This window comes from Melampsora larici-populina (genome assembly GCF_000204055.1).
Source record: "Melampsora larici-populina 98AG31 unplaced genomic scaffold MELLAscaffold_16, whole genome shotgun sequence".
Lineage (NCBI taxonomy): Eukaryota > Fungi > Basidiomycota > Pucciniomycetes > Pucciniales > Melampsoraceae > Melampsora > Melampsora laricis-populina.
In genome coordinates, this window is record NW_006768780.1 from 1,407,984 (window position 1) to 1,435,950 (window position 27,967).

Genomic DNA, 27,967 nt, shown 5'->3' on the forward strand with positions numbered 1-27,967 from the left:
AGTTAGAAATAGATTGAAAGATTAGTTATAACAATTTGACCGAGCACAAGTAAAATAAAAAGAAGATGAAAATTGACTCACTGATTCTTTTCGATGAGGAAAAGAATCAGAGCGAGAGGGAGAAACGAGACACAACAAGACATATAGCAATTCTAACAAATCCATTACCCCTTGATTGATGTCTAACCGATCTGCACCCCTTTGTACAACCAACAACTTGCTTTGAATTACACACTAGCCTAACCGAACATTGAACGCTTCAACTGACCAACTTCAATTTCCTTATTCGTAAAGATCTTTGACCACTACAATAAGATAGTATCTTAACATGAACAACACCGCAGCAAACTTGAACATGAACTCCAAGAATTCATACTCAAGATGGGTAAACTTATCCTGTCCAACCCCAATTGCTTCAAATTGATTGCTCATTATTGCAACTCCACACAGAGATTTGCAAATTGATGGACCTGGTCAAAAGCCACACACCAACCCCTTCCACCAAACAGACTCCAACTGTAAAGGACTTGAATTGTCCTCACTAAGACGGTGTTCTTCATTCAAATCTACGGGCTGAGGGAACTGAGAATCTCAAATAGAGATCTCGGACTGATTTATAGAATCAAAGTGCAGGTTTTATCTCTAACTACAAAAGGACAATAATCTAGATCAGTCTAGATTCCCCAAGGAATACAGTATATATGATAAAAGGAAATAGAATATATAAACACAGTGTCATTTTACTAGTCACTGGCAGGCCAGTGAGTTCCATTCACCTCAATCCAATCTCAATTCAATGTCAGTCCAATATCAGTTTGAACTCCAATTATGTTTGAGTGGGGACTATGCATGGGCTGCATAATCTCTCAAACCTTCCAGATATTCTGACACCTTTATGTGTGGACATGCAACCAAACTTTATTCCAGTTCATTCTGGAAGGTTGTTTGTCTGCTACTCTAGGCCAAACATTGAGATTGGATTGATATTGAACTGACATGGATTTGGGATTGGATTGAGATTGGATTGAGGTGGATGTACTCACTGGCCTGCCAGTGAGTAGTAAAATGACACTGTGAGATAAACCAATTGTGCTCACCTAACTCCAAAAGTACAATATTCTAGATCAGTCTAGATTCCCTAAGGAGTTAGTAATGTGCGCTGAGAATGAAATGAAAAGGTCATGCAATTTTGTATAAGGCTATGTGGTAGTAATATATTTGTAATGGAGTTGTCTACGACATTACACCAACCTCCAGATCTGCCTTAGCGGTTTTTTTGCTTTCTCCCTACTTCACCGCCCTATTCCCCATTTAAACCAATATCACACATGTAACCTAGATGAAACAGCCAACAGCAAACCTTTCCTCTGACACAGCCAGAGGGATTTTACTAGTGCTGGACATATAAGAGTGTTTGATAGCCTGAGGGCTACAAAAATACTTAAAACAATGAAAAAAAGGCAAATATATAAAGATTCAACTAAATCAACTCCTTGAGTCAGTTAGACCCACTTGAGTTCTGTGTTGCTGAAGCTTCTAGGAAATAACAAAACCTGAGGGCACAGGTGAACACGTAAGACTAAAAGCTTCAGAGCTTTTCTACAACAAAGGACATCAAACTGACCTGAGGGCACAGGTGAACGCATAAAACTAAAAGCTTCAGAGCTTGTCTATGACAAAGGACACCAAACTGACCTGCAAGCTTGAAAGAATTGAAGAGCGCGCGTGTAGGTATGTGTAGTGATGAACAGACAGTAAAATGATATTGATTCTTTTTGATAACACACCTGAGGGCACAGGTGAACACGTAAGACTAAAAGCTTCAGAGCTTGTCTACGACGAAGGACACTAAACTGGCCTAATAGTGGTTCAGGTCCAAACAAGCGAGTGAAACATAAAAGAAGATTAGAACCAAGACTTGATAAAGATGAGTGATGAAAAACAAACTAACCGCAAGCTCAAAAGAAATGAAGAGCGCGCGTAAAGGTATGTTTAGTGATGAACAGACAGTAAAATGATATCTGAACACGTAAAGACACAGATCATACATAATCAAAAGCATTAGTGAAATGATAACTTTCCCAGTTGATAAGGAGATCACTTACCGATTCTTTTCAATTAGGAAAAGAAATCCAAAAGTGAGAGAAAGGTTCAAGTATATAAGACTCAAAAACCAGAAACAAAAATACCCCTTGATTCCATACACCCAAGTAAACCTTGATTCACAACCACACTGCACAATACACACATCATCCAGCTTGCCACATCAAGTAACGGTCTTTGACTACTACCAATATAACTCTAATATCTTAACAAATCTCGCGAAACAATTCGAAACAAATGTATCATTGTTCCAAGGTTGATAATTCAAAAAACGCTTGGACAAGATTTCTTAGCGTATGGGGACAAATTCTACATTCGACAAAGCAACATGGAAATGTTTCCATAATTTTTTAGAAAGGAAAACGCCCGAGAACCCAACGCAAATCTTAGTGAGAATTTTTACCAGACTCAAATGAATAGACCTGGCTATTCAACTTCAAACAGACCTTTCTAAACTTCCAACAATATTCTAACAGAGCAAATAATGAGATGAAATATAATCAAGTCCATGTAGATAAAGAGTTTTTTTGATAATTTGATAATTGATGATGATATAGAAAACAAATCTTGGGTTGACACCAAAACTAAAATGTCTTAACTGAATAGTCGAACTTTATCTATCAAAGACTAAGGAATGACTATGCTGAATGATGATTGGCCTCCTACTTCTTAGAATTGCTCCAATTCGTGGTGTTCTAAGCAAAGCGAGTTCCATAATCTGAAGCTTGGAGTAGAATTTAAGTGTTTTAAAATATGAAGAATGAGGCTAGATCATGATATGAAATTTAAATCCAACATTGAGTCCGTTCAAAACAAATCGTATCAGGTTTGATAAGTAATTTTATGTAAATGAAGTGAATCTTCTGAGACCGGCTAGCAAGATTCTACTTTATATAGTAGCAAGTACATGTTATCAACTGTTCTTTGAAGTTATGCATCTTCCACCCAAACTTGGTTTCTCTTTGAACAAATTTCCTCGACAGAAGTACTACAGATCGGGCACCTAAATGAAGTCCTCAACCAAACCTAAAACAATCAAAGACAGATCGAAAGCAGACGAGAAGCAGTTTGAGTCAGTTCACTAAGCCAAAGATGAAAAAAAAATCAAAGCAATGGAACTTTTGACGTACCTCTACACAAGTAGTATGAAACTCATGATTGTCAGAATCATAACAAGGAAATTGAGAAACCGATTGACCAGATTTGAATTCTTCATGACAAATCAAGCAAAGATCAAGTGAATGATGATTTCTATTTGAGAATCTAAAAACTTTGTGATTCAAGTAGTCCATGGCTGTTTCAATTACCGATTCGTCATTTTGTTGCATAGATTGTTGTGAGTCTTGTAATTGTGTTAAAGCATCACTACCTGATGGGCCAGGTGTCATATCACGAACTCTGACTGTGTTCTGAAGTAATTTGGAAGCGAAATCAATAGCAGTCATTTGATGATCATCGGAAAAGATTTGATGTTCTTCTGGATATTGATAGATGACTGATTGAATATCTTGAAATAATCTAAATACTAATTCACGTCTTTCATTGATAAAAGCTGTTTCTGCTCGTTCATAAGACCCTAGTTTGTTTCCGAATCTGATTAATAACTCCCATAATATACTTGGTTCAACTTCGGGTGTTTCGGATCTTGTTCTTTTAGACATGGTGAATGAATTTTAAAAGGTAAGACTATTTAAATTTTGATCTTGGATGTGTAGTGTGATGAGGATTATGAAGTGTTGGTGGTTGTTTTAATGATGTGGTTGGTGGTGGGAGAGAAGTCGCGCTTTGGAAGTGAAGTCGCGCTTTGGAAGTGAAGTCGCGCTTTGGAAGTCAAGTCGCGCTTTGGAAGTGAAGTCGCGCTTTGGAAGTGGAGTCGCGCTTTTGTACCAAAGATCAACCTGATCAGCACCATTTGTCAAATAGCTAACATATACATATACATTACGACAATTGTTGAAAGATCACATTTATAATAGCACTACGACTAGCACTACCACGATCAAGTCAAATTCCGAAGCTGAGTACGACTTTTCAGATCACATTTCCCCCAAAAAATTGACACAACATTTTTTCTGATCCAAATCAAAATTAATCTCAACATCTTACTCATCTTATCTAGTCCCATCAGAACACCTTTACAAATTTCAATCACTTCCTGAACACTCTTGACATGAAGAAGATTAGTCCTGAGCATTCTGAAACGCGAAAACAAAGCGTAGCTGTAAATCTTAACGACTTGGCCATCTTCAAAAGCAAGATGAATTCAGTCTTGATTAACTTGAAAGCCAGCGTTTGGAGACTTTTAAGATGGATCGCTAATAATTTGTCATATTATCAACTTTAGTAAACGTCGTCGCTTCTTTCGTGTTTGGTGTGAACTTCGGACCCCAATTCTTCCATCAGAAAAACTGCTTGTCAACTTTGTCACCCGCATCCCCTAGAAGTATTCAAAATCCAGCTCCTCTACCGGAGCACTTGTTCCAGACATCTACCAAGCAAGTTGATCAGATGGGACGGTTGTATTCATTCATGGTCTCGACTCTCCCGACTCATCTCACGGACACCAATGGCAAGGGACATTCTTATCGACCCTTCAACGACCACTCGACTCTCAACGCATTGGAAACTCATACTTCCTAAAGCTCCAATCATTCCATTTACTGTCTATTCAGATCAACCCAATGGAGGAGCGCGACCTGTATGGTTCAACATCAATGACTGGAGGGACTTGAACTATCTTGAAGAGGAGGATGAATTGATGCGAAGCTGTATTCATGTCGAGCAAGTCAGAGAATCGAAGATGCAAATGAACAAGACTATCATCGCGGGCTTCAGTCAAGGTATGTAGACATTATCATTTCATCACACCCTCTTTCGGCTTTTTATCTGTACGTTGATGAATACTGATGTGGGTTCTTTTCGAAAAATCCTAAATCGAATAGGTGCCGTGATGACCCTCCTTACTAGCTTGACATTGCCTGAGCGCCCCGCTGCAACATTGATGCTGCTATGTCCTTTCCTCGTCTTGAATACAGAGTTCAAATAGTTTCTGACTTTTTCTTTTAGAGTCGGGCTATCTGCCTTTACCCTTCAGGCTACCACTCCTGCTTTCAACTGTTCCCGGGTTCCATCGACCAACTGCCTTCTACTGGATTCACGGGACTACACGAAGTTTTAACATACAACGCTGCAAACACCGGTTTGAACTTTTTACGAAGGATCTCTCAAGAAGCATTTGAGCGAGCAAAATTCAAGACCATCGCTGGATTAGCACATGGCTTTTGGGAGAATGAACAGATAGCAGTAACCAATTGGATTGAAGGCATCGTAGATCAAGATACTACAGGAGAATTCGATGATTCATTAGATAATTTAGACCAGCCTGAAAACGAGTTAGATGATCCTCAACATCCAGTTCAACACTCGATATCTTTCAGTGTCTGCTTGGGATGATCAACAAGGACCGGAGAATACGGGAAGATTCAACATCACATCCAGTCGAAGGAAACCGACGCTCAACATCTTCAAAGGCAATTGAAGGAAATGAAATCTGATCAGTTATTTCCAAGCCTTCAAAACCTCTCGTCTTCTGGATAGCATGTTATAAGATCTTTCCCCGGCTCGTGATATATTGCTATGATAAACTGTAGAGATGAAATATGTTACGCGCGATAAATAGGTAGAAGTTAGAACGCGAATGAGTTGCAAAAGTTATAGAGATATTTTTTGCTGAGCTTCGAAATCTTGCGAAATTGCAGGGTACATATGTAGATCGGACTTTGAATCCTTGTAAAAGCATCGTCCAGCCCACATTATGCTTGTATTCAAACCCTTTCGTAATCCCAGACGAGGTCTCCCACGTGCTGCCCTGCGGCTAACGCGACCTGTCCATACATCGACATCATGCCAATTAGCTTGAGGGCTTGTTCAAGCTAATCATGCCAAGGTCCACCAGTCCTCATCCCTTGATTCCCATTCACGCTCCTTCGACGCTCATTGCAACAAGCAACACGCAACCTCTAATGTTCAACTTTATCAACTTCCTTTCTTGAGTCAATCACTTTCCCATTTTTTTATTGAACTGGCAATACACTGACTTACCTGTCAACAGGGGATTCTGAAAAAAAACTGATATCAGTTTCAAAAGCTTGGTGATTTTTGAATTCAATTCTTGCATTTAGGAGCGGGTTGATTGGTTTTTAGGACTGATTCTTTGTTGATTTGAGCACAAGTGATGGTTTGACATGCAATATCATCTTTTAGTGAGTTTGATTCAATCAACTGCAAGACTTACTCTTGGTTGCTGACATGAATACACATAGAGGGACTTTGGACCCCTCAGCATGGGGTACCAGCTCATTCAGGACCATGCCAATGTCAAGCAAATAGATCTGGTTAGTAGTTGGTATTCTGGTAAGGTACAGTCCATCTGTAATCTAGTTTGAGCAAGACCCATTTATTGGAGTTGCTTTCAGATTCAGATGACTTTTGTGGTTCCTCGAGCATTGAGGATATGCACACCCATGCTTATTTTGGAATGGGACTTTGTGGCATAACTGGGTGCACCCACAGTATGACTGCAGATGGATAGGTGATATCACAACAGCCAGTCTTGCCCCCCAGGAGGTAGTAGAGACACACCTGTGGTGTTGAGTTCCCAAGGAGCCCAGAAAGGCACTATAGGGCACTATGGTACTTTTAAGGAAATCCCAGAGAGTCAGGCGGTGGGCAACACCAGAAAACTCACAAAGTAAGGGATGGCACACCCCCAAGGCTATACCAATACATAGATTGGTTTACAACCATCTGTGATCTCCAATGACTTCTCAGTCCTCTTCAAATTCTCATCAGAAAAGCTTTGTTTTGAATTGAAAAAGTTCTGCTATTGATGTTTTTTGAGTGAAATTGAGTTTTTCAAAATTTCTGCTCTTCTATCACCACATCTTGATTTCTGCTTTCATGAATGAATTTCTCTGGCTTTTCTTTTTTTTACTCCTTTTTTCCCTTTGCTACTTAGATGTAGCAGGTTCTAAATGGAAGAGCTGTGTGTCTCACTTTTTCAATGTTACAGCCAACACGTTCACATGATAGCTGTTCTCAAAATCAAGTCATGATTTGTATACTTTTTGGCTCACAAGGCGCGCCCACCCGCCCCTCGGTGTTTGGGCGCGCACTTGACAACAAGGGTTTCGCACCTATGTGCGGCCCCGATTTCAACATCGCGCCCACCACTGACTGGAGAATCACATGTCGGATACTTGTCGGATATTCCCTATCCGATGGGTATGATCGGATCAACCATCAACTCTGCAATCTGCCGTGCCAACTGTCCACTCACACCAAACTTGAAATCAGCTCATTCACTTCAAAACTTCAAAACATCCATCACCCTCAAGAACCTCAAGCCGATCAAGTCAAACCATGCCACTCTATTCATTAACTTGTCTAGCATTACATTATCCAACTTATGCACCTTTGCGAGCATTAGTTCATACTTCTACTAGCTTGGTACATAAGAATGGAGGATTGGTTAGAAAGATTGATTATCTTGGGAAACGGAATACTACTCAAAGGATTAAAGCTAATTCAATTCAAGGTGGAGTAGATGAAGCTGAGTAAGTGATCACGTTTTCTTTTGAATTTCGAAATCATCCTTGGGTTAACTTTTTTTTGTGTTTTTCGTAGTTATTGGACCATGATGTTTGATGCAAATCCTCCAACAGTTAAAGAATTAACAGAAAGACTAAGAGTAGATCCAAGAGTACTAAGGTCAACCAATTCCCCCCCACCAAAAAAACCAAACGATTTCCTCAACCTTCACACTATCAAAACTGATTTTTGATTTTTTCTTTTTTTTGGATTTAGACATACAACCTTATTAGTAGGAAAAAAATTATCAGAAGTCATGAAACCTCAATGGAATTTAACTTTACAAGAATCGATAAATCTACCAAATGAAGATCTTAAACTTGAAATCCATCAACGTGCACTTGATCTTCATTCTACTAATTCTTCTAAACCTTCACCACTTTCTTTTTTCTAATCACAATCGAATCGATTCTCGAAAAACACACACACACACACTTGACGATTTAATCGATCATTGATGAAAGGTTGTTTTCAATGATTTAAAATTCGGTTAATGATCAAGACATGGAGAAAGATATTTTAGAGAAAGATTGATCGATCAAAGGATGCGAAAGAATCTGATGTATAATAATCACCGAACCTCATGTCTTCAATGCTCATTCTGCACATATACCAACTATCTATAGCAACATGAATTCCAATATCAAGGCTTCATCTCATTGATTCTGAACAATCAAAGCACAAAACAAATGGATAGTTGCACTTTGATTGATTGACTCTTTGGTTTTAATTTGTCATTATCAATCAATTTTTCCTTTTCTGAGAATCTGTTCTTGATAGTTCTTTTACATTGTCATACCTTGATCTGTTTGATCAAACTTTCATCTAATCTTGATCAATGACCATGAATTCCAAGTTTTACTCCAACTTTTTCTACAGAGATTAATCTTATTGATTGATAGTTTCTACCTTGTAGCAAAACAAGTTAAGACTTCAACTGTGAAACCAGTTGATCCCTAGTCATAGGGATGAAAAACTGTTTCTTCAATTTACCACTCAACGTGAACTCTTTGAAGGTTCATTCCTTGTTCCACTCGTGGTAATAGAACATTGTAAAGGAAGAAGAATATCTTAGGGGCATATCAAAAGCTAAGTGAGATCTCTCAGGAGCTCATTGTTTACAGATCATCTCTCTTCGAATGATGAAAAAAAGTTCATGAATTTTTTTGGTTGGTAAGAGTCAGACTGAGAGTTGAACTTGTTCTTTCAACGAGAAAAAAAACAGTAGAATCGGTTGAACTCTCGAGCAGAAAATGGATACATCATCGATTTCATCATACTTGAATCTCTAGATTGGTTGACTTGATTTATCGATCATCAAACCATACCCATCTCTCCTGAAAAACCACTTTGAAAATCACTTTGGTGATAAGATTTAGACCGTACTGACTAAAACCCAAAGGTTTCTACTACAAGGGAGAAGTTGAATTGAAGAACCGAGTTTCTTTAAGATCCGTCCGAAAAAAGAGATTTCTTAATGTTCAGCTACTTTTCGAGAAGCTAAAAACCCCATCAAGGTGACCAAAAGATGATCGATTGGAATATCAAGATCGATGTAAAAAAAACAATGAGTGATGAGAAACTGTTGAATAGGTTAATAAAAACTTAAAATCATACCGAAAGGGTTTCTTGGATCTTTAGCATAAGTAGGAGCTAACCAAAACAAAGGAAAGGAAAGGCATCAGTTTTCAAAAAAGCCAAGAAAAGAAAATGATTAAATAAGACTTACAAGCCAACATTGAATTTTGAACTTTGTTGATTAAGTAAAATGTTACGGCACCACCTAGGATGAAATGACTCATTGGTTTCCATACTGGGGTTGGCCAAGCTCTTAAACCGAAGAAAGACTAATGAAAATGAAATGTTCGAAAACCCAACAAAGAATAAGTTTTGGTTTTTGGTTTTTGGTTTTTGGTTTTGTTATGAATGAAGTTTACCATTTTTTGAATTTGAATTTGTTTGAAAGAATTGGTGTTCGATTTGGAATTGTGTTGAGGTTATGGAAGTGATTGAGAATGAGAATGAGATCGATTGAAAGAGTCAGAGTGAAGGGAAGGTCTCAGTATAAGGATCTTTCAAACGGGGTACTTCGGAATATGCTTATATCCTACTAAGAGCTATACTTAAGTGATACTTAGAATTGGATTGATTAAAATTTAAAGAATAATCGATCGATCGACAACAGAGTTGAGTGAATATTAGCATTTTGGTCAACTTCAGCTGATTCTGTCTCTGGTTCTGGTTCAAAGTCAAGTTCAAAGTCCACCATGAAATCAGAAAAGAAAGAATACTCAAATCCATCAATCAGAAAACAACAACAGTATCCTACTTCAACTCCTCATTGGGATAAACAATTACCTCATCATCCTTCAATCAGATACGATCAAGTAAGTGATCATTCAAACCAATCAATCCATCATACCACATCAAAACTCATCCATGTTTAATTTTCAACAGTCAGTCTTTATTGAAGACTTACGAGAATTAATTCCATTAATACTTTACACGATCATAGGACTAGGTACAAGATTATATAAGATAGGAAGATCAAATACAGTGATATGGGACGAAGCTCATTTTGGAAAATTTGGAGGGTTTTATTTAAATCAAACGTTTTATTTTGATGTTCATCCACCTTTGGCTAAGATGTTAGTAGGCTTAGCTGGTTTCTTATCGGGTTTCAATGGACAATTTGATTTTCCTTCAGGTCAACTTTATCCTTCACATGTACCTTATAGTACGATGAGAATCTTATTGGCTTTACCTGGTGTGGCTTTGGTTCCGATTGCTTGGGCTACGGCTTTGGAATTAGGTTTTACTACTTATACTCGTCATATTGTCACTTTAATGGTTTTGGCCGGTCGGTTCAATTTTTTTAAAATCTCGGGTTTCGAATGATTGGAAGCACTGATCTATTTCGCTGCGGGAATTCTTTACATCATAGATCTTTCTTGGACTGTGATTTCTAGATTTATTTTATTGGATTCTATGTTATTGTTTTTTACTTTTACTACCGTTTATTGTCTTGCTTGTTTTCAAAACCAAAAGAAATAGTTGAGTTCTCTTTCTTCAACCCATCGAAAACCAAAAACCAAATCAAATCAAACATCAAAAATCGCGTCAAAAGTCAAACTATTCTTTAATTCTTTTGAAAATACTTATTAATCTTTCTTTGATCTTGTTTTTTTTGGGGGGGGGGGGTTTAGTCCATTTGATTTCGAATGGTGGTTTTGGCTTTCAATGACAGGTCTTTCAGTAGGATGTGTAACGAGTGTGAAATGGGTCGGATTGTTTGTCACGGCTTTAGTAGGACTTCATACAGCGGAAGAACTTTGGGAAAAGTTTGGTGATCTTGGAATGCCATATGTAGGGTTCTCAGTTTTTGAAACATTGGGATTTTCAGAAGACGGATGATGATGGCGTTTTTGTAACGAGTTCTGACTTGAGGATTGTTTTTTTTTTGGAGGCTCATAGCGAGTTTATGCTCGGCATTGGGTTGCTAGAATCGTTTGTTTGATTGGACTTCCTATGATGGTTTATATGTTATGTTTTAAGATTCATTTCCTAAGTTAGTCATCTTCTCCTTGATCGTTTATTTTCACTTTTGTTAATTGATCTTTGATTTATCCATTTCTTCACAGTTCTTAATCGTTCTGGACCAGGTGATGCTCAAATGAGTTCATTATTTCAAGCAAATCTTTGGGGAAATGATTTTGCTCGACATCCATTGGGTTCGTACAGAAGTTTGATCTGATGATTTACTTGTGAAAGATTTTAATCATGGATATCTTTTTCTAGAAATCGCCGTAGGATCAAGAGTGACGTTTAAAAATATGGGATATGGTGGAGGTTTATTACATTCACATGTTCAAACGTTTCCAGTTGGATCTCAACAACAACAAGTGACATGTTATCATTATCGTGATGTAAGTGAATCCGACCGATCTACTCTTGAAGCAAATCATAAAATCCTAAGTCAGGCCTTTGAATTGATTTCAATAGAATAATAATGAATGGATGATCACGCCACTTTTACATGAAGAACCTTATAGCGAATCCCAACCGATCCGATTTCTCAAACACGGAGATGTAGTAAGACTAGTTCACATCATGACGGGTCGAAACTTACATAGTCATGAGATCCCAGCCCCGATCACTAAAGTGAATAAAGAAGTAGCATGTTATGGGAATGCAACGATTGATGATAGTAATTCATATTGGGTAATAGAAGTGATTGATGATATTTTAAGAGGTAAAAAAGAAAGATTTCAACATATCAATACACTTTCCACTAGGTTTCGAATTCGACATTTGAATTTAGGTTGTTATCTTAAAGCTGATAATAAAGTCTTACCTCAATGGGGTTTTAAACAAGTTGAAGTGTCGTGTGATAAAAAGAATAATCCTAATGATAAACATACTTTTTGGAATGTAGAGAGTCATATGAATGGAAGATGTGAGTTGATTTTTGATTGATTATGAATCCAAGAGATTCAAGGTTTGGATTATGATTATTTTGTTTCGAAAAAAAGTGAAGATTGAAGTTTTGATGGATTTGATTTGATTTGATTTTGGTAGTACCACCTGGTGATATGAAAGTGATGAAATCACCATTCTTACATGATTTTTGGCATTTGAATATAGCTATGATGACTTCGAATAATGCATTGATACCAGATCCAGATAAACAAGATGCGATTGCTTCACATCCGTTTGAATGGCCATTTCTTTATACTGGGATGAGAATGAATGGTTGGTTTGAGAATGGGATTAAGTTTTATTTGATTGGAAATCCGATTACGTGGTGGACTTCTTCTTTTTCTTTATTGGTTTATTCTGTTGGATTGGTTTGGTATTTGGCAAGGTTCAAGAGACAGTTTAATGATCTTAGTTTGGCTCAATGGGATCAATTTATTTGGGTTGGCAAAGTCGGTCTTGGTGGTTGGTTATTACATTATTGTAAGTTTTGGGTTTTTTCTTCTTTGGATTCATTTTGATTTGATTATGATTTTAAATTGACTAATGAAGTTTTTCATTTCTTGACAAAACCAACCCCCCCCCCAAAAAATTATTAGTACCATTCTTATTTATGGGTAGAGTGACTTATTTACATCATTATTTACCTACTCTATGGTTTGCGATCATTACCTGTGGATTATGTTTTGATCATTTTATCTTTAGATCTAAAACCATCAAACCGATTCATAAGAAAATTATTTTTTATTTGATGGCTAGTTTGATTACTTTTACTGGGATTTGGTTCAAAGATTGTGCTTGGGGTATCGAAGGTCCTATTAATCAGTATAAAGGTAGACAATGGAGAAAGGTAATGTTCTTTTTTTTCCCCACCTTCTTGTTGTCTTGGAAAAGAGGTTTTTTTGATTTTTTTTTTTTGCTTTTTTTTGATATGTAGTCTTGGAATATTTATGATGATCATTTAGCTTTATAATAAAATTAAAAAGAGTTCATCCGATTGATGAAACAAATTAAAACTATTTTTTTCTTTAACCCACCCTACCCTTACCAATATGTATACTGATTCTTTGTTGTGATAAAATAAATCAAGTTAACTAAATTATATAAAGATAAACCATTGAGAAAAAAAATAGATAATATAACTTATTTGTAATTTGAATAAATGTTGAAAAACATTACATAGTAAATCGACTTGGATTAATTTTATACTTTATATATATATATATAGTATGTAATTTATTAGATTTTTCTTGAAACTTTGGAAACAGGTTTTGTAATGAGAATTGAAGATTTGGAAAATGAAGTGACTGTGTGGGTTGATTGGTTTGATTTGGATACCTTTTTTATGTTAAGATTTGAAGATCTCAAATCAAGGTGGGTTGTCTTGAATGAGAAAGTCGTTAACACATTGAGAACTAGCACTGGCATGAATGATTTTGGTTGGTTTATAGTACAGTCTCTGGTTCATGATGGGTTTGAGAAATAGAAGATGTGTGAAAGTTAAACTTGTAAAGAAAGTGTTTGATGAAATTTGTTTGGTTAAGGAAACCAATCTTAAAATCTGGTATCTTATTGGAAATGGATGTGAGTCACATTAACACCACTTTTTACCACCCTTGGGACTTCTTTCTTTAGAGGGGTTTGTGCAATTTATAGGTTTTTACCTTGGTTGACTTCTTTCAACACTCAGGGTCACAGAATTGGTTTGCTGGTTTGTTTATATTGTCTTAAGCTCATCTGATCAAGATGTTGTTTCAATACCTATTTTAAAAGCTTAGCCAGTGACCAAAAAGCTTAGTAGTAGTAAACTTGGTTGAGTGGTTTGTTTATGATCTGTCAATCAAATGTGAACTCAATACACATGAACACTTAAACAAGCAATGGGTCGAGCTTTACTAAGTTTTTCAGATCCCTGATATTGGATGTGAGTCTTTTGGGGTTGGAAAGGTTTTGGTGGAAGACACACTGATGAATCATGCTTCATAGTATTAGGGACTATGTAGTAAAGTGTGATGACTGTTTGAAAGGATTGAAAATGTCTTGTGGTATTTGGCTAGCACATGAAGATCAAATGAGTATTTGATGTACACCTCCCCATGCCTAGGATTTGTAACCATTCACCATGTCCGTGTGGTGTTTGCTCATCGACGAGCGCACACAAGTCGCCTTTGTGCCTCAAAGGCAGTCCGTGTGCGCTTGTCGTTGGGCAACTGCCACAAGGACATGGTGATTGGGTATGGCACCAAAACCCGGCACTGAGATCCTCCTCACATAGGTTTCCATTAACACTCAATATGCTTGCCTATAGAAAAAGCCCCAGTACCACTGCAAAACTTGAATGATTATGTAAATCACTTGGAGGGCACTACAATTCCCTTTGAGTAGTGTATGTAATCACTCAGTTCCCGAAACACAACCAGGGAAGAACAGTACCAGGGAAGATTTCATAGACAGGAATTTTGACATATGACTGTGAACTATCTAATGCAACATATCAACTCATGAGGACATGGACAGTTGTAAACAAAGACTTACTTGAGAGAAAAAAAAATGATCAAGGCAATGTACAGCAACCTGTTAGGATTAGTTTGACTTGAAGTCTATGTCAAAAGCAGTGTGAAACTGGGTCTTGGTATCAATTGAGCCCAGTGATTATGGATTGTAGGTGTGGGGATGTGTACAATACAGATCATCCAGCTCCTTGTGATTGTTACGGGTGACGGTCTCAAGGGTCTCAGTTGCTGTGTTTCAGCCTCAGCGTGGCGGTTATCCTCACCAATCCCATGCCTTTCTTTCCATATAAATTGTATTTAGTTTCTATGTTTTGTCCACTTTTGTTAGTTAGTTAGAAATAAAACCTTTTCCGTTCCAACAGGTTATGAGCCCTCCGCTCACTCGCGCACAAGAATCAGAAAACTCAGACATTGTCGCCTTTTTAGTTCCAAACTCATCTTTGTCAAATCCAGCTTCTTTATCCAATCAGTCTAAAGGTACTGCAACCTTACTCTAGAATAAACTTGTTTTTTTTGTATTCTGCCATCTTTTGTGTCACTTTGTGACTCTCGTTCTTTCGGTCAATCTTCTGTGATTGACGCCCTTGTAAATTTTTTTTCATTTTACTTGTTGTGACAAGTATCTAGTTCAAATTTTGAAGAACTCACCATGTCCAAATCCGATAACTCTCCATCTGCCGGAGCAGTTTTACTTTCAAAAGTCTTCAAACTTGATCAAGTGAAGACATTTACTCGCGATGGGTCCAACTGGGATGAATGGGACTATGATATCGTACATTTTTTGGTTTTCACACCTGGCGCCAAATTCTACCTTGATCCTTCGATGGTGACAACACACAAATCCTACGATGTGGAGAAAGCTGACTATGTAGATGGTGTTTTGAGTTGGACCATTGTCCGGTCATTAGGATTACCCATACAACACTTAGAAACTCCGGCAGCAAAGTATGCTGCTTTGAAGTCTCAATTTTCTGGTATCTCGTTTGCGGCTAGAGTAGCCAATCTCCGACAAATCATCTCGATGAAATTTGATTCAACCACTACGACTATTGATGCGCATCTAGCATTGATGAGGGACACCAGTGATTGACTTTGGAGAATCGGTCTCTCCCTGGGTGATGACACTTTGGCAATCTTGCAACTGATCAGCATGCCGGACAACTTCAAATTCCTCGAACATACATTTGAATACAAGATCGACTCAAACAAGAAGTCTTCTATATCATCGGGTGAGATGTCTCGCGCGTTATCAGCAGCTGCTGTTTCTCTCGGACAAGCCTGGCTCGCAGCGTAGTGAGAAGCGCGCAGCGCGACGGTGCGCTGTGTGCGCCGCTGCCGCTTAACTACCCGGGTAGCCAAAAACCCGGGCGCAGCGCTTTTTGTTATGAATTCGGGGCCAAATTTATTTAAACTACGCACCCGGCTACTGGAGCCGGGTCGTCAGCCACCTTTCAGTTAACCCAACTCACCCCACGCTATCTGTACCACGCCACCCATCGATATCCATCAGATTGTCCCCCTTTCGAAATCTCTCCACAGAACCTCATCAGCGCCATTTTCCATCGAAGAGATCAAACACACAGATGTCCAAAGCCCACCAAAGGAAACGAAGGGGCTGTTGTTATGGGAAAAGGCAAACGCACGATTCTTTTTGGAAAGTTATAAAGGTAAGCACCCCCCAATTTTTCTCACTTCATTGACTACATACCTTATAGTTGTTAACCAGCGTATTATTTGTCTTTAATCCAATAGACCATCAAAAGTTCCAATCTTATTTCATCTTATAAACAATCTATCAAATTTCTCTATTTTTCATCGAATATCATAAATAAAAAGACTAACATGTTGACCAAACAAACCACCGTCGATTCTTTCCTGAACTCTGGATACGATACTGATGATGCATCTGCTCCCCCAACCTCATCTGTTCTACCTCGTCGATCTTCTCGAGTCGTCACACCGGCCAGAAAAGCACCTGGGATGATAACCCCCAGTTCGGACTCTTGACAAGCTCTTGAGGACTTCAACTCGTTCCGATCCATCCGGGATGTCAGAGACGCGCACGTCCACCGACGTCGAGAGAGATCTGCCTCCTTACCCTCACCGGGCAATGAGTTGATCCGTGTACCAGCTCAACCAGCTCGTGGTCGATCAAAGACAGTCACACGTCCCTCATCGACAGTAAGTGACTCTTGCTTTTTGTTTTGTTCATCTCATTCATGACAAACATTTTATTTTCGGTTTCATACTTCCACTAGGTCACTAGTACCTCCAACAGCCAAGGCACTGAATCGAACAAGATAGATTCCCGTTTAAATAACTTAATTGGATCTAACCAGGTTTGTTTCGGGGCCTCACAAAGCCAAGCAAGTTTTGAGGTGAGTGGTAATGGCGATGATGTATCACTAAGCAATGTTTCATTACTAATTTTTTGGTAAACTTCTGCTGTTCATCGAACTCATGCATAGGATCTGTCTGGACCTCCTGTGGTGGACCTGGCACAGGATTCTGACAAAGATAACGCTCGGATCCGAAAGAGAAAAAGGAATAAGCCCGCCAAACAAGAATATGATTGTCCGTTCTCATACTTTGAGCCAGGCTTCCATTGTGAAGTAAAAAAAGATGTAAGTAAAATCGTAACTTATCAATTTTATTCCATATATTTTGTTGGCTATCAAATCATGAATACATACATAGCTGATTGTTGAACTGTTTCATTAGCCTCTGGATGGACCACCACTCTCATACAAATGTCGATCGTGCGGACAGGTTGTACGAGTGAGCGCGAGCTCTCGATCTAATCTCAAGGGTCACCGCGATGGACACAACCAGCCTGGTAAATCTGGAGCCGGGTGTCCTCGCCGTCGGCAGGCCATTGCGGCCGGAGCCAAGCTGCCTCCTACCGTGTCCGAGCTACGTGCTCAAGCTCTCAAGGATACGAACCAATCTTCCCTTGCTTCCTTTGTCAACACGGCACCGGCCTTCAACAACCAAACACTCAACCAGTTACTTGCGGTATGGCAAGTAGCACATGCCTTGCCGTTTATCAGAATCAAAGACCCCATCCTCAAGTCAATCTTGTATTGGTTACGGCCTGACGCCCGTGTTTTTGGTAGAAAGTGGTCCGCTGATGAGGCAAAGAGACTCTATCTCTCACTGCGTGATCAGGTGATTGATCAAGAGCTCAAAGTATGTCTTCAATTTTTCAAGTTTTTTGTCTTTGTTTCCTTTTCCTTCCTTCCCCTTGCTTTTTCCTGCCTTCCTCCTCTTCATTTTATTTTTGAGATCTTATTTGGACCTTATTTGACTGACATTTCACTATCTCTCACTAATCTTATAGGAATTGTCTAGCAAGTTTTGCTTGATTCAGGACGTCTGGACCGTGAAGGGCAATCTTCATGCGTTCATCGGTGCATTGGTTTCCTACATCAAGGACGACTGGACATATGTAGTCCGGCATTTAAGTATGAAGGTTGTTGCATGGCATCATAGGGTTGACTTACTTGCCGAGCCTATGGTGGCACTATTGAAAAAGAATGATTTATATAAAAAGATAAGTATATTCTTTTTATCTTTTTATCTTCCCTTTCCCGTTTTGTGTCCTGATTTTTCTTATTTTGTTTCCTTTTACATGCTAGCCAGTGTCTCTGACTCTGGAAGCAACAATTTCACAATGGCGCGTGAAATGCATCGCCAGCTTGAGATAGAAGGGCTTTACTTGGGTCATCAGCTTTCTTGGAATCCGAAAACCATGTCAATACGTTGCTTCTGCCACAAAATGGGCCTCATTGTCAAGGCGGGACTGGATGCACTTGGATTAAAACCAAGACGAATTCGACATAACCAGTTAGGTAGGTTTCCCGTTGTTGGAGTTATGGCAGTCATTGAAGAGGAAGAGGAGGTCGTGGATCTCCCCGATAATTCATCTGGAACAAAAGACCTTCAGACTGACCCGGACTGCGATGAGAGTGACAACGACAATGTCGAATCAAATCACAGTAGTGAATCAAGCAAATCAGACTCAAACTCTGAACAAGGTGAAGACGAAGATGAGGAACAGCAAGATGAGCCTCAGAATTACAAAAACCGTAAGGCCGCTTATCTTCTAGGTGATACCTACATGAAAAAACTGACTGACAATGTAAGTCTGATATCACTATTTGTCTCATCTTATATTTATCTTTCAATCACATTAATCTTTCAATCTCATCTTTTTGATTACATTATAGATGGATACTGTCAACAAGAAGCTGACACGATCGAGCGGTCACCGGGCCGACTTCAATCGACGCCGAGAAAGGGCTAATGAACAACGTAAATCAGCAGGACTACCCAACCTTAAGGCGCTATTGTCCGGGCATGGTATCTGTTGGGGTATACGTGCGGAACGTTGGGAGAGGATGTGGGCGGCACGAGATGTAAGCCATACCTCTCATTTTATCTTCTTTTTAATTTACTGATTGTAAAATGAATCGATCCATCTTTCAGCTCATCAATCGAGTCATGGAAGAAGATTTGACTGAGGTTCACTCAAAGAGACGCCGGTCAAAGAAGGACGGTAAGAAGCACGGTTACTTTGAAGAGGTGGTGTTCTCTGTGGCAGACTGGCAAGCCTTGAGAGACGTTTTGGACATACTCACCGTAAGTTCAATATAATTACTTCTTTCATTATGTTTTATTATGATGTTTTCTTACTCTTATTTATCTTTATTTATAGCCATACAAATTCTTAACACGCGATATGGAGGGTAATAAACCCACTGGATCTTTGGTGCTGTTAAAGTATTATCAACTCAAGACTTCTATGGAGGCCCGAATTAAGAAGATGCATCAAAACGATCCGCTCTACCCCATGGTAGATATAATGATAGACAAGATAATCATTCACTTGAACGAAGCACTGGAGTGCGACACTCTCCTTCTTGCTGCGGTCTTCCACCCCGGCCTCCGAGTCAAATTCTTTGCTCACTCATTTGGAATGGGCGCCAAAGGCAACAATTGGGCTGAAAACCTTTTGAAATGTATTTATAATGAAAAACTTGAAGAACATCAACTTGAACATGATAATCAACCAACCACAGCTCGTCCCCGCTCTGAAACCCCAACTGACGATCAAGAAGAGTTTGGACAGGACTTCATGCCTTTTTACAATGATGTAGTCATATCAAGTGACCTGACCGAGATCGATCGATACCTTCAAGGCATCGATCCTTTCTCATCTAAGCTCAACAATCCACAACATGTTCTGGATTGGTGGAAGGTATGACTAACATAAATCTTTTTTAGTTTTTTTATTTCACTGACATCTTTTGATCTTGCAGACCCATGCCAGTAAATACCCGGTCTTATCAAAATTAGCTCAGGACTACCTCGCCACTCCTGCAGCATCTGCAGCCCCTGAAAGATTGTTCTCTGTGGCTGGACAGGTTTGCACAGCTGAACGAGGAGGCTTGCTACCACGCATGATTGAGATGACGGTAAGCAGCCAGTTGTGGATGATAGAACATGTCCCTTTGTCAGGTGACTTTTCCGAGGTTGCCAAGGTGATTACTTATGCAAAGAAGATGGTTCAAAAGAAAACCAGGAAATCTCACTTTCGCACTTGATTTGAATACCCTTTTTCTCTCTACACTTTACAATTCTCTTGACTTGTTTCCTTTGTTTTAATTTTCTCTACAGTCCTTACCAACATGCTTGTCTTTATGTCCGTCTTTTTTCTTTCTCCTTCTCTTGCTTGTCTTTTTTTAACTTTCTTTACGGTCTTTACTCAATAACTTCAGTCCTATCTTTGTGTTTTCTTTCATGACAGTCTTTTCCAATAAAAACTCGAGGTTTTATTGTTTTTTTCTTCTTTTTTTGATTATCGTGAAATTTTAAAGTTACGTTTTTATTTGGCTTGAAGCGCTGCAAAACGCTGCGATAAAAAGTTTTGCTTTTAGCTACCAAAACTTGGTAGATTCTTGCCCCCGCTTCCGTTAAAGTAACCTCCCCTCCCCCCAAGACATTAAGTTACGCAGCTGAGATTTTCAGTTTCTGCGCTGCGCTGCAAGCCAGGCTTGTCTCGGATCAACTACCGAGTCATCTATTAGGGAATCATCAACCATGCAAGTGGATGTAAAAAAGCTTTGTTTTTACTGTAAGGAACCTGGTCATGTGATAGCAGATTGCGGAAAGAGAGCCAAGAAGGAACTTCGTGAAAAAGAGAAGGATGACACAAAATCCACCCACAAACTCAATGTAGCTTCTGTTGAATTCAGTGAACTTGATATAGGTTTTACAGGTTGATCAGGCATTGGGGGGTATTTTTTTTTCTGTTGTAGCTTTTGTATATTTACCTCTGCCTAAATTTTTGTCCAATTTTTTGTGTCTAGTATGTATCAGAGAATTGTTGAGGGGGGGGGGTGTTACGGGTGACGGTTTCAAGGGTCTCAGTTGCTGTGTTTCAGCCTCAGCGTGGCGGTTATCCTCACCAATCCCATGCCTTTCTTTCCATATAAATTGTACTTAGTTTCTATGTTTTGTCCACTTTTGTTAGTTAGTTAGAAATAAAACCTTTTCCGTTCCAACAGTGATACCTTGGATATACAGTCATGGCTACATGTAGGGCTGCGACCTGGACCCGACCCTGACCGGCCTACTCTGCCTGAGGGTACTCAGGAAGCACACAGTCCGCGCCCTGGTTCACTTAAACCTAACATGATGAGAGTGACAAACGCCCCGCGGGCGCCCCGGGCCACCCGCCTGGCCCGGGCAGCCGACCCTTACAAGGCCATTTTTCTCACAGTTGTCTCAATCACAGTAGATTCTTGATCAACAAACTTCAAAGTCACACCCTTGACCCTGTCATATCTTTATCAATAATCCTGATTCCTATCATCATATACAGTATATGTCAACCTTGTCCTCTGTTGCTAGAATCCCCGTCACCAGATCTGCTTCATCTTTACATCACTCTATAATGTCTTCCAGTATAGCTCCCTCGGATTCAATCTCCAAAGTAGCCTCCAATACTACAACCACTGTACGCTCATCTTGGGTGTGGCAATACTTCGTCACCGAAGAGGAGGACGGCGTTCTCAAGAATGTGTGCCGAGCTCATCAAGGGTTTATCAACACCAACACCCATGCCAACAACGCCAACGCACCCACTGTGATATGCAACAAAGAAAGCACTTGCTATCAACAAGAACGGCAGTACAAAATTGATGATCCAACATCTTGATCGTGAACATCATATTGAACCACCTGTTCAAACTAATCAACCCACCATTGCTGCCTTCTATATCGACGGGGAGCCAATCCAAGTAAGAGTTTTTATCCTTTTTTTCATACTTTCTTTGTTTTGATCTTTTTTTTTCACTGACCCTTATATATCAACCGTTTTGTCTTTATTTTTATTTTACTGTCATCATCTAGGTCCGACCTCTCAACAGAGCTAACCTCAAGGAGGCTCTGATCCGTTTGGTTGTCAATTGAGAGGTCCCTGTGTCCTTTGTCAACGGTAGGGAGTTCCGCAAGATCATCAACATGATCAACCCCGCAGCTTTTGCATTACTCTCTAAACGGACTGCCATTTCAGATGGAATTCTGGCCACCTTCCGAGCCAAACAATCAGGCATCATCAACCTTCTCTCTTCCGTCAAGCATGTCAGTAGCACATGTGATGGTTGGACTTCTCCAACCAACATCGCAATGCTCGGTGTGACCGCGCACTGGATTTCTGATGACTTCAAGCTCCGCGGGATCACTCTTGCTTTGAAGCCAATCAAGGGACCTCACACCGGTTCCAACTTGGCTTCTCTCCTCAAACAAATCCTGGACTCTTTCAACCTCTCCAAGCGCTTGTATTGTATCACTGCCAACAACACATCCAACAACACCACCATGGGCCAAGCTCTCCCGACCACGATTCCCCATTTTGACGCTTCTCAAAGTATTCATGGATGTATTGCCCATGTCATCAACCTTGTGGCTAAGGCTGGACTTGCTGTTTTTGATCGAAAAGACCAATCTCAACCGCTCAATGCACTCGATCCTGCCATACCTCAACAACCATCATCAGTTCCCTTGTTTATTGAACCTACCTCCACTGCCGAGACCGGAAGCATACTTACTCAAATCCGTGGCTTTCACAAGCAAGTCAAGCATAGTAGCCAGCTCAAGACCTCCCTCGACAACGCAATTGCAAGCTGCGCTGTGTTAGTCCAGAAAGTAGGTTTGATTCATGAAATTTTGACTCAATGGTCATCAACCCACGCTTCACTTGCCCAATTCATTCACCTTTGAGTTGTCTTAGAGTATCAATTCAACTGTAACCCTGCACTTGAGGCTTTCAAACTCAATCACGATGAGTGGGCTTTGGTTGAAAACTTAGTGCAGTTTCTTGCTCCTCTCGCTGCCATGACCAAACAGATGGAAGGCCATTTGTATCCCACTTTCTCTCTTGTTATGCCAGACTACCAGTGGCTTGTGGAACAACTTGAAGCTGTAAGTATTTTCTTTTTTGTTTACATCTTTTTTTCTCAATTTCATCTTTTTCATTTCATTTATATGGAGAGTTACTGATTCAAGTATTTGTTTGTTTTTAGGCCTGGGTTGATTCAAAATGCCAGGAACTCAAAGCTGCAATCATGCCAATGGTCAAGAAGATCATTCAATATCAAGAGGCTGCCCAGAAGAAGGCAGCCTACATATGTTCTGCAGTCCTCGATCCCCGTCTTAAACTTACCGCCGTCAAAGCTCAGACTATGGAATCACTCGGTTGGGGACAAGAAGATCTGATTCAATACTTTACTGATCACGCCGCCAGATTCAGACCAGCTCCTGACCCCAACATTGAGATTGTCGAAAATGAAGAAACCATCGACCTCGATTGACCACAACATTTTATCAAACGTCGCAGAACCATCCCGATTGAGCACAAGATCAATGAGTACCTCACTGCACCCCAAGAGGACGAGACTTGTGAACCACTCGTTTTCTGGCGAACTCACAAACGTCACTGGCCCAACCTTGCTCGGATGGCAAAGGCGATGCTTGCTGTACCTGCCACAAGTGCTCCCTCGGAAAGTTCCTTTTCTAATGCATTGAGAGTTACACCGCGAATATAATGTATTTTTCCGAGGTGAAAAATGATTACATTTATTTCACAAAATGATTAAAAATGCATTAATTCTGCATTAATTCTGCATTTTTCTGCATTAATTCTGCATTATTAATCATTTTGTGCATTAATTTCAATCACTTTTCACCTTGGAAAAATACATTATTTTTGCAGTGTTATGAGCAATCATTGAGCCTCTTTCACTCCTACCAATCTCGAGGCTCAAGTCTGCCTCAAGAGCTGGAATAAAGTCTTATTATAGTTTTAGCTAATTAAGTATAATCGACAAAGTGGTTGTTTATTTTCTTTTTCAAAATCAAATAGGTTCTTGATTAAATACATGAGAATTTTAAGTAGAGGCAGAGTTTCTTGTTATCTAAGTAGGCGCTCAATCTTGTCCAATGTCTTCTCTTGTTATCGAGTTTGTCTCATAGCGCTCAGTATGCTATCAAAGTTGTTTTCTCTTGTTTTCTAAGGATAAGTCCTCATACACATGATTTTGAAATACCAGTCCCAAAAGTTATCCCCTGCTAAGTTTTTATTGCCCCTACCAGTGAGCCTCGATTGATTTTCAACTTTTACGTGAGCCTTGATTGAGTTTTAAGTCAGCCTAGATCAAGTATCTATTGCCCCTACATGTGAGCCTAGACAAACTTTGTCTTGCCCCTAGATGTGAGCCCATTTTGTGCCATTCTGGCCACTAGATGTGAGCCCATATTGAGTCATTCTTGCCCCTAGATGTGAGCCTAGAGCCGCCTGGCCCCGTGCCCGGGCGTTCAGGCCGTGCCCTGGTCAGCCCTGCACGTTTTTCAATGGCCCTTGGGTCTACCAAGGCCGGATCTGGCCACCAAGGCCGGCCACGAACTTGCAGGGCCGGGCCACAGCCCTAGCTACATCAGATGACCTCAGCTTATGTATTCAAGGGATCCTTTCAAGAAAAAAGATATCATCATCTGGTGAAATTTTCAGATCCTGAAACAGTTCCAACATTTTTTTCATACCAACATCCAAAAGGTTTCAGAATAATTACTAAACATACTTCAAGCTGAAATTTCTGTTCTACCAAAAAGATAATAACCCTTACACTACAAAACAAACTGATTTTCGCCGGGGAATTTTGATTTCAAAACAGGGGAAAATCACGTGACACATGTACAGGCTGTACAACACAGATTGAGCAGCTTGATCAGCTGTACAGCTCTGTACACCCTATATCTGTACATCCCTCCTTTGAGCCAGCCACAACATCAGCGCCTGTAGTCCGACAACCCAAGACAGATTCTGTACGTCCGTCGTTCAAAAAACCACCCCAGTGTGACGTCTGTACACCGCCCAAAAACGGTGAGGGCATTGCTGGACATTCCATTGATCCAAAACGGCCGCTGCTGAAACGTGTAGAGACGGCCACCCCTCATTGTCTTACACCCCTTTCGATTTGCCGACGAACCCTTCACCTTTTGGCTTCCAAAGGACTCTTCCTTCCAGGCTGGACACACCTGCAACCATCAGCTGATATCGCCAGGTTTGGATGAAGATCCAACAATTTAGCATTTCTTTGATTCAAATCCACCACCCCGCTCATCTGCTGTAACACATACCAACAGCAATCTTGTATACGCAATCATCAATTCCTCAATCAAGCAAAAGGGCCCGTCTTGATGCGTTGGTAAGCTAGCCAATCATTGTTGCACCACTCTCGCAGCCCTGGTCAGTCTGAAATAATATGATCAATGCTGACTCATGCTTCATTCCTTTCGACAGACCCTTACAGAACTACTGGGACATTGCCGCACTGCTGTCACTCGAAATGTGTCAGAAAAGTTTATCAACGGAATATTAGATTACGTGAGTGCAGCACAAGACTTGGACACACATCTTATGCAACAATGGTATGAAGTCACTCAGAAGGCTTTGGACGAACCCAAAAATGAAGTCAGTTTGGAACGTGTTGTGACCTTTCACCATGATTCGGACTTGTAGGTTATCACCAAATTGCATGCTGCAATTGACGGGCCAATTGCTTCATCGAGCGCTGAGAGTTCACAGCAGCGCAACGATTCAATTGAATCTGATAATCCAATTGGTAAACACACTTTTGCTGGAAGTCCTAGCGATTGAAATTCAAATGTACACAGATCGTAAAGAAAGCAAAAAACTTCGAGTAAGGCTCTACTTTTGAATGTGAAGTTGTAAATAGCTTCTGATGAATGCGTTTCTTTTGCATCAGAAAATATACAATCAAACTTTGAACGTTAAATCTACTATTCATTATCCTACGATTATGGGGATCATTCAAGAATGTGGTGGAAAAATGTGTATGTCAGAAAGTCAGTCCAATCTCTAAGCTTCATTGTGCTAGTTTGCTGGTTTTTCCTGCTTTACTCAATTGAATTTTGGCTTTTTCAGAGGAATGGGCAAAGGCGCAGATCAACTTTTTTGAAGCATTGAAGAATTATGACGAAGCAGGATTGCCACAATGGATATCATCGTTAAAATACTTGGTGCTAGCTCATATGTTGATGGATAGCAAGATTAATCTGTTTGACTCACAAGGTACCAAACCGTTAGTTAACACAAATCAATTCTTGGCTCATCAATTTGAGTCGATGTTCATGTGTGGTTGTTTATATACACCGAATGCTTCAATAGTTACAAGCAAGATCCCCAAATTGTAGCGATGACCGATTTAGTGTCTGCCTACCAAGCCAGAGATGTTCATGAAGCTGAAAAGATACTTAAAAGTGAGTTATCTCCTCTCACATTACCACCATTGTCTGACAAACGCACGTGTTACTCATGTTGAACGGATAGTGACATTTTAACAGCTAACAAGGCTACAATTATGGATGACCCATTCATTGCCAGGTATACCCAAGATGTTCTCGTCTCACTGAGAACTCAGTGGATTTTGACCATGTTGAAGTCCTACACTCGAATTGAGGTATCATACTTGGCCAAAGTATGTCAGCAGGTTTATGACTATTAGTGACTATCACTACAAGAAAGATAATATTTTCTGGGCAGAAAATTAAATTATTGATACACAAAAATATTGAGAGGCCAGGACGAGAGCAAAAAATGAATAAAAATATGCATCTTGTTCCCTGCGTTGAGAACTTCACTCTGCATATTTTTCCGTATTTTTACAGTCCATATTGATAAGTGTACTAACAATAAACCTTCACAATCATCCAATTACAACCTGTAACAAGCACTGAAATTTGGCTCATTAGTGTTTGAAGAAACTTTTGATTTCTGAAAATACTCATAACTTTTTCAATTCCGGTCCAAAACACTTGATCTTGGGTGCATTGGTAAGCTGGAATTGTCCTCCAAATGGCTCATAATAGGACCACACAGCATGCTGGTCTGCTAAAAAAGATATCATCTTTTTTATACATTTGTACATACAGATCCATAGAATGATTGTCATACTAGCTACATAGTTCTTGATCCTATGAAAGTTCGAGAGGAAGAGTCCAGCTTTCTAATGCACTTAAAATCGAGTGTTTTGAGGCAGATTTGACAAAGTTATAGGTGTTTTCAGAAATCAAAAGTTTCTCTAAACACTAATGAGCCAAATTTCAGTGCTTGTTACTGGTTGTAATTGGATGATTATGAAGGTTTATTGTTAGTACACTTATCAATACGGACTGTAAAAATATGGAAAAATATGGAGAGTGAAGCTCTCACCGCAGGGAACAAGATGCATATTTTTATTTATTTTTTGCCCTTCTCCTGGCCTCTCAATATTTTTGTGTATCAATAATTTAATTTTCTGCCCAGAAAATATTATATTTCTTGTAGTGTATGCTGACCAATATTTTGCAATATTTTTTAATGTTACTGCTAGCAATTGAGGATCACCAACTCCGAGGTTGAAGATATGCTTGTACTTTTGATCTTGGATAATAAAATCAAAGGTAAACATGATCAACCACGTGGTATAATGACTTTACATTCAAAGTAAGCCTAACCCGCTCATATGAAAGGTGTAAAGTCGCACACTGATATCTTTTCACACTTTTGCAGACCTGCACCAGATCAAAAACGGTATGCAGCTCTCGAGAAATGGAATACGGATCTTGATTGATTGCATTCTAACTTGATGCAGAAGACAAGT

At 39.6% G+C, this 27,967-nt stretch overlaps 5 protein-coding genes across 5 annotated transcripts; 4 read left to right on the forward strand and 1 right to left on the reverse strand.

The window, feature by feature from the left end:
* Positions 1 to 4,669: 4,669 nt before the first annotated feature.
* Positions 4,670 to 5,556, forward strand: MELLADRAFT_86059 (uncharacterized protein; the record flags this gene model as incomplete). The annotated part of the gene is made up of 2 exons (XM_007409496.1): positions 4,670 to 4,943; positions 5,198 to 5,556. The coding sequence occupies 2 exons, from the start codon at positions 4,670 to 4,672 to the stop codon at positions 5,554 to 5,556; spliced, it is 633 nt and encodes a 210-aa protein (XP_007409558.1).
* A 1,968-nt stretch (positions 5,557 to 7,524) lies between these two features.
* Positions 7,525 to 8,146, forward strand: MELLADRAFT_106173 (uncharacterized protein; the record flags this gene model as incomplete). Its single annotated transcript, XM_007409497.1, has 3 exons — positions 7,525 to 7,718; positions 7,789 to 7,872; positions 7,969 to 8,146. 3 exons carry the CDS (start codon positions 7,525 to 7,527, stop codon positions 8,144 to 8,146), a joined length of 456 nt encoding a protein of 151 aa, XP_007409559.1.
* Positions 8,147 to 9,346: 1,200 nt separating this feature from the next.
* On the reverse strand, positions 9,347 to 9,692 carry MELLADRAFT_86061 (uncharacterized protein; the record flags this gene model as incomplete). Its single annotated transcript, XM_007409532.1, has 3 exons — positions 9,347 to 9,405; positions 9,482 to 9,599; positions 9,690 to 9,692. The coding sequence occupies 3 exons, from the start codon at positions 9,690 to 9,692 to the stop codon at positions 9,347 to 9,349; spliced, it is 180 nt and encodes a 59-aa protein (XP_007409594.1).
* Positions 9,693 to 10,167: 475 nt separating this feature from the next.
* MELLADRAFT_48233 (family 39 glycosyltransferase) lies at positions 10,168 to 13,481 on the forward strand (the record flags this gene model as incomplete). Its single annotated transcript, XM_007409498.1, has 10 exons — positions 10,168 to 10,612; positions 10,697 to 10,805; positions 10,959 to 11,118; positions 11,227 to 11,320; positions 11,394 to 11,483; positions 11,551 to 11,678; positions 11,755 to 12,208; positions 12,331 to 12,711; positions 12,828 to 13,078; positions 13,166 to 13,481. The coding sequence occupies 10 exons, from the start codon at positions 10,192 to 10,194 to the stop codon at positions 13,199 to 13,201; spliced, it is 2,124 nt and encodes a 707-aa protein (XP_007409560.1).
* A 12,103-nt stretch (positions 13,482 to 25,584) lies between these two features.
* MELLADRAFT_106175 (uncharacterized protein) lies at positions 25,585 to 27,937 on the forward strand (the record flags this gene model as incomplete). Its single annotated transcript, XM_007409499.1, has 9 exons — positions 25,585 to 25,776; positions 25,825 to 25,927; positions 25,950 to 26,005; positions 26,072 to 26,171; positions 26,251 to 26,407; positions 26,494 to 26,585; positions 26,670 to 26,807; positions 27,768 to 27,810; positions 27,877 to 27,937. The coding sequence occupies 9 exons, from the start codon at positions 25,585 to 25,587 to the stop codon at positions 27,935 to 27,937; spliced, it is 942 nt and encodes a 313-aa protein (XP_007409561.1).
* Positions 27,938 to 27,967: the final 30 nt, after the last annotated feature.